The sequence below is a fragment of the Aethalodelphis obliquidens genome, unplaced genomic scaffold, assembly GCF_003676395.1.
Source record: "Aethalodelphis obliquidens isolate GAN/ISIS:26980383/991018 unplaced genomic scaffold, ASM367639v1 scaffold8, whole genome shotgun sequence".
In the NCBI taxonomy this organism is placed as follows: domain Eukaryota; kingdom Metazoa; phylum Chordata; class Mammalia; order Artiodactyla; family Delphinidae; genus Aethalodelphis; species Aethalodelphis obliquidens.
Window position 1 is genome coordinate 56,206,648 of NW_020837952.1, and position 6,342 is coordinate 56,212,989.

Genomic DNA, 6,342 nt, shown 5'->3' on the forward strand with positions numbered 1-6,342 from the left:
AGTGTATTCAGACATACCCATATATACCATACCTGTACATATAAAAGGTATAAATGAATAAATAGGTTTTTCTGTATATTTATAATTGCATGCTTATCTATTTTATGCTCAAAATAGCTCATAAACTCTTTAAAGCAGGGGCTGACCCTTTCTTTCTACTTAAAAAGAAATTATCATAGTGCTCTGCTCAGTACAGTGATAAAACAGCTGTTCTGTAAAGTACAAAAATGATTATATTTCATTCACTATTATCCAAAAAATTATGCATTTTTACAACCTAACTCTTGGGCATGGAAAATTTTAATTAATATTTAATTTTAATAATAAATTTAACCCTAACGGAAGTTGATGTCTTTACAATTTCTGGATTAAGAAGCATAGCATGCTCAAAACCCAAGAAGATATTCTCCAATTTCATCATTAAGCCTCAAACCTGACCTAAAAAAACACATAAAAAAAGAGAGGATGGATATACACCATGGCCAAGTGGGATTTATGCTAAGAATGCAAGGTTGGTTCACCTATGAAGATCAATGTAATACACCAAGTAATAGAATAAATGGGGAAAAACACATAACATCAACAGATGCAGAAAAGGCATCTGACAAAAAGTCAGCACGCTATCGTGATAAGGACACTCAGCAAACTAGGAATAGGAGAGAACTCTGTCAACCTGATAAAAGGTATCTATGAAAAACCCATCCCTGACATCATACTTAATGGTGAAAGACTGAATGCTCTTAAGATCAGGAACAAGACAAGGATGTCTGTTCTAACCACTTCTATTCAACACTGTACAGGAGGTTTTAGCCAGGACAACTAAGCAAGAAAAAGAAATAATATTCATCCAGATTGGAAAGGAAGAAGTAAAAGTATCTCTATTTGCAGATGACATAATCTGGTATGTAGGAAATCCAAAGGAATCTAAACAAACAAACAAAAAAAACTATTACAGCTAATAATTATTACAGAAAATATTACAGCAAAGTAGTAGAATACAAGATCAATATATAAAATTCAGATGACCAGGTGAATTTCTATACATCAGCAATGAAAAATATGAAAATGAAATTAAGAAAACAATTTCATTTATAGTACCAAAAAAAGAAAAAAAACTTAGGAATAAATTCAACAAAAGAAGTATAAAACTTGTACAATGAATACTACAAAACACTTATGAAAGATGACTTAAATAAAAGGAAAGATTTCTTATGTTCACGGATTTGAGGAAATAATATTATTTAGATGGCAATATTCCTGAAATTGATCTACAGATTCAATGCAATCTCGAAAAATTCTAGCTGCCTTTTTTGCAGAAATTGATAAGCTGATGCTAAACTTGATATGGAAATGCAAGGCACCCAGAACAGCCAAAACAATATTGAAAAAGAACAAAGCTGAAGTTGCAAATAAAGTCACTTTCCTTTATTTCAAACTTACTACAAAATACTTACTAAAAATAGTGTGGCACAGGCATAAGACTAGATATATACGTCAATGGAATGAATTAAGAGTACAGAAATCAGCCCATATATCTATGGTTGATTTCTGTAAAGGTGCCAATATAATTCAATGGGGGAAAGAACAGATTTTTCAACAAGTAGTAGTGGAACAACTGGATATCTGCATGCAAAAGAATGAGGCTGGACCTCTACCTTACACCATATGTAAAAATTAATTCAAAATGGACCCAGGATAAATGTAATAGCTAAAACTACAAAACTCTTAGAAGAAAACATAGGTATAAATCCTTATGACTTTAGACTAGGCAATGAGTTCTTACATATGACACTTAAAGCACAAGCAAACAAAGGAAAAACAGATAAAATGGACTTCTTCAAAATTTAATCAAGAAAGTAAAAAGACAACCTATATAGAATGGGAGAAGATATCTGCAAATCACCTATCTGATAAGGGTCTTGTATCCAGAATATATAAAGAACTTTAAAATTAAAAAAAAAAAACACAAAACAGTTAAAAATGGACGAAGGATTTGAATAGACATTTCTCCAAAGAAGACATATAAATGGCCAAACAAGTTCATGAAAAGATGTTCAACATAATTAGTCTGTAGGGAACCATAAATCAAACCCAGAATAAGATACTACTCACATCTGGTAAAATGGCTATAATAAAAAAAAAAAAAAGATGGACAATAACAGGATTAGCAAGGATGTGAAGAAACAGCAATCCTCCTACACTGCTGGTGGGAACGTAAAATGGTACAGTTGCTAAGGAAAACAGTTTAGTGGTTCCTCAAAAAGCTAAACATTGACTTAACATATGACCCAGCAATTCCACTCCTAAGTATACCCCCAAAGGAATTGAAAGCAGGGACTCAAACTGATACTTGTACCCTAACGTTCACTGCAGCATTATTCACAATAGCTAAAAGGTGAAACCAACCCAGGAACCCATCAACAGAATAGATAAACAAAATGTAGTAAGTACATACAAAGGAATGTTATTCAGCTATAAAAAGAATGAAGTTCTGATACATCCTCTAACATGGCTGAACCTAGAGGACTTTATGGTAAGTTAAATAAGTCAGTCACAAAAGGACAAATACTACATGATGCCACTTATATCCAGTACCCAGAACAGACAAATTTATAGAGACAGGAAGTAGATTAGATCAAGCCACGGAGTTACTGATGGTTACAGAGCTCCTGTTTGGGGTGATGAAAAAGTTCTGGAAATAAACAGTGGTAATGGTTGTGCCACAGTGTGAATGTAATGAATGTGACTGAACTATACACTTAAAATGGCAATTTTTATGTTATGTTTATTTTATCATAATTTTAAAAATAATACACCAAAACCCATAGGATTGTGCACTTTAAATGGGTGAACTGTATGATATATGAATTACATCTCAATAAAGCTTTTTTTTTTTTTTAAGTCAAGGAAAAAAAAAGAAGAAATGAGGGCTTCCCTGATGGCGCAGTGGTTGAGAGTCCGCCTGCCGATGAAGGGGACACGGATTCGTGGCCTGGTCCGGGAGGATCCCACATGCTGCGGAGCGGCTGGGCCCATGAGCCATGGCCGCTGAGCCTGCGCGTCCAGAGCCTGTGCTCCGCGACAGGAGAGGCCGCAACAGTGAGAGGCCCGCGTAACACAAAAAAAAAAAAAAAAGAAGAAGAAATGAGCTCTCGAGCTGTAAAAAGAATCTTATGGAAGAATCTTAAATGCATATTGCTAAGTGAAAGAAACCGTTCTGAAAAAGCTATGTACGGAATGATTCCAACTATATAACAGTCCAGAAAAGGCAAAACTATAAAAACAATAAAAAGATCAGTGGTTGCCAAGAGTTCAGGGCAGGGGAGAAAGGATGGATAGGTGGGGCACAGGGCACTTTCAAGGCAGTGAAACTGCTCTGCATGATACTGGAATGGTAGACACACACACTGCATTTTTCAAGACCCATAGAACTGCAGAACACAAAGCGTGAACCCTTTGTGTAAACTAAGGACTTTAGTTAATAATAATGTATCAATACTGGTTTAATTGTAACAAACGTACCACACTAATGCAAGATATTAATAGGAGAAACCATGTGTGGGTGGGGAAGGGTATGTAGGAACTCTGTACTTTCTGCATAATTTTTCTGTAAACCTAAAACTGCTCTAAAAAAGACTATTTTAAAAATGTATACTTAACACAGAGATTGCACTGAATTTTATCCTCTTCTCATAATTCATAAGACTATTCACTTTAACAAACTATAATTTTACATTAGATGGGGAGGAAGTGCTGATTCTTTTACCATTGCAGAATATCAGGCACTACTGAATCTTCTCAGTTCAGTATCCTGTACAGCCTTTCCCTACTTCTCCTCTTCCACCCCCAACAAAATTACTTAATGACCTAAATTTCCGTATTCATAAAACTACTTCCTTCATAGTTTTTGAAGATTCCATAGTCTTTAGAAACACTTACATTTATGACTAAATTCCAGTCTAATTATAATTACAGTGACATTATTATATCAAATTACCATGCTTCCTATTTTATTCATTCTGTTCTTTCTTTTTCACATTGCCACCTTGGTTTTATTTGGTCTAATTATAAAATGTTTTTTAAAATATACAAGTTTATATAAAACAAAATAGAAATCATCTCTAATACTACCAGTATCACTTGCTAAACTCTTATCTTAAATACATAAACATAAGTTTTTAAACAAAATTGGACCATTTTGCATATTCACTCTCTTTCTTTCATTTATTCTCTCACTCAACCAATGTCGATGGCTCCTCTCCTGCCAAGACCCAGCAATGGGCAAGGTAGACAAAGTCCCTGCCCTCATGGAGCTGACATCTATTGGGGAAAAATAGGCAAACATATTTGCACTCCTCACAACCATCCTATGAGACAGATACTGTTGTTATCCCAATTTACAGAGAGCTAAACTGAGGCCTCAAGTAATCTAGTAAATTGCCTGAGGATACACAGCTAGGCAGTAGCAGAGTCAGGATTCAACCCCAGGTTGAATGACAACACTCTATGATGACAGACTCCTAAGCTTTTAACTTATAAAAGAGATATATATCTTAGTATGATATACTGATCTTTACAAAATGGTACTGGGGGTAAAGGTTGGATTAGCTCCCCAAAATAACATATTAACTCCAAGGACATAGTTCCTTGACTTCAATCATGAAGTTTGTTCATGGAAAATTATTCATTACTATTTTTGCTATACTTAAATTTAGTAGGATCTCAAGTCCAACTTTTTAACTTTTTTGGTATATGTATTCTTTTTCACTTTATTTTTAAATTCAATTTATTTAGACAAAAACAAATCAGTTCACCCATTTCTCCCCGCCCAAACCTCCACCTCTGACAACCACTAATCTGTTCTCTCTATGAGCTTTTTTTCAACTCCACATATAAGAGAAATCATATAGTATTTGCCTTTCTCTGTCTGACTTATTTCACTTTGCATAATGCCCTCCAGGTCCAAAAGAATGAAATCTTGCCTTGTGCAACAACATGGATAGACCTCGAGGGCATTATGCTAAGTGAAATAAGTCAGACAGAAAGACAAATACCATATGATCTCTCTTATATGGTCATCATCTATAAGACATCATTTTATCAGATACATAAGTGTGTTAGTTTCACACATCCTTTTGAAAAACAAAATATTGTTCTCTAAGGCACTCAAGAGTCAACACAAAGGATTAAACTGAAAACCATAACTGTCCTAGAGGAAAGGCAGCTAGTACATTTAAGAACAACTTTCCCCCAGCTCCTGCTTTAAAATGATCCCCTCCCAAACTCTTAATCTTTACTGGCACAATGTATAAACTTCAACGGGTACCTTGATCTTTTCCAGCTTCATCTATGTGTTGAAAATCTTTCAGTGTTTGAAGGTTACAGAACCCCTCTCTGCAATGCTGAATAACTTTCTTTGATCCATTCTTGATGAGATAATCCATTAGGGTAAGGGATTTATACACATGGCGCCAGTTCTTCCCACGGTCTTTGAGTCTCTGCCATAACATACTCATAATCTCTGAGAGAGAAACTGTGTTGAAAGTCAGGTCACTGATATCTAACATCAGAGAACTAGAAGGACCCCAAGGGTCATTAGAAGTTGCTTCCCTGACTTTTATTTCTGCATCTGAGTAATTTTTCACAAAGTTTTTTAGTTGCCTCCTGAATGCCATAGGTAAGACAAATTTGAAGGTGAGATGGGGGTTGAGAGCCATGGACTAGGAGTTTATGTGATTGATTTATAAAACCTTTGAGAGGTAGTTGGTCCCCAGGTCTGCTGCTCCCAAATACAAATGATTAATCTCCACCTTGACAAGGTATCAATTTCCTGCAAAGGAAGGCACAAACAATAGGTAAGTTAAATATTTTTTTAAATGTCTACAGAAGATCAATTCAGTCTGAAAAAGCTAGCTTTAGTTTCCAAATCAGTGCCTCACTTACATCAGCCAGAATTGAGGGTACCATATACATGTTCCTAGGATTGATATGGGAAAATCTCTCACAAGGGACTGGCCTATGTTATTTAAAGAAATATAGGTGGTCTTTCTAGACCTAAAAGTTTCCATTGAAAGTATCACTGAACCTCTTTGGCCAGAAATAAAATTATTATAAAGCACTACATGGAGAGTGGACAAGTTACTATAAGAAAATGGAACTTGCACTGTGACATCTCTTGCTTAAGATTTGTTGTTATGTATAAAAATATTATGTCCTGAGAGTAATTAAGTGAAAACTGAGTCTTAGAATCATCAACTGACCCTATGGTTGCATCCCTTTTAGAACTTACAAGTCATTAGAATCAGAACGAAATATAGTCTGTTTTCTTGTTAATCTAAAAGA

General features: G+C 35.0%; 1 protein-coding gene across 1 annotated transcript in view; it reads right to left on the reverse strand.

Moving 5' to 3' along the window:
- ENTHD1 (ENTH domain containing 1) overlaps positions 1–5,675 on the reverse strand; it is a 97,988-nt gene extending 92,313 nt beyond the window's left edge. The window contains exon 1 of the mRNA XM_027107712.1: positions 5,327–5,675. Coding sequence (XP_026963513.1) covers positions 5,327–5,675 — 349 coding nt within the window. The remainder of the gene's footprint in view (positions 1–5,326) is intronic.
- Between the last annotated feature and the right edge of the window lie 667 nt (positions 5,676–6,342).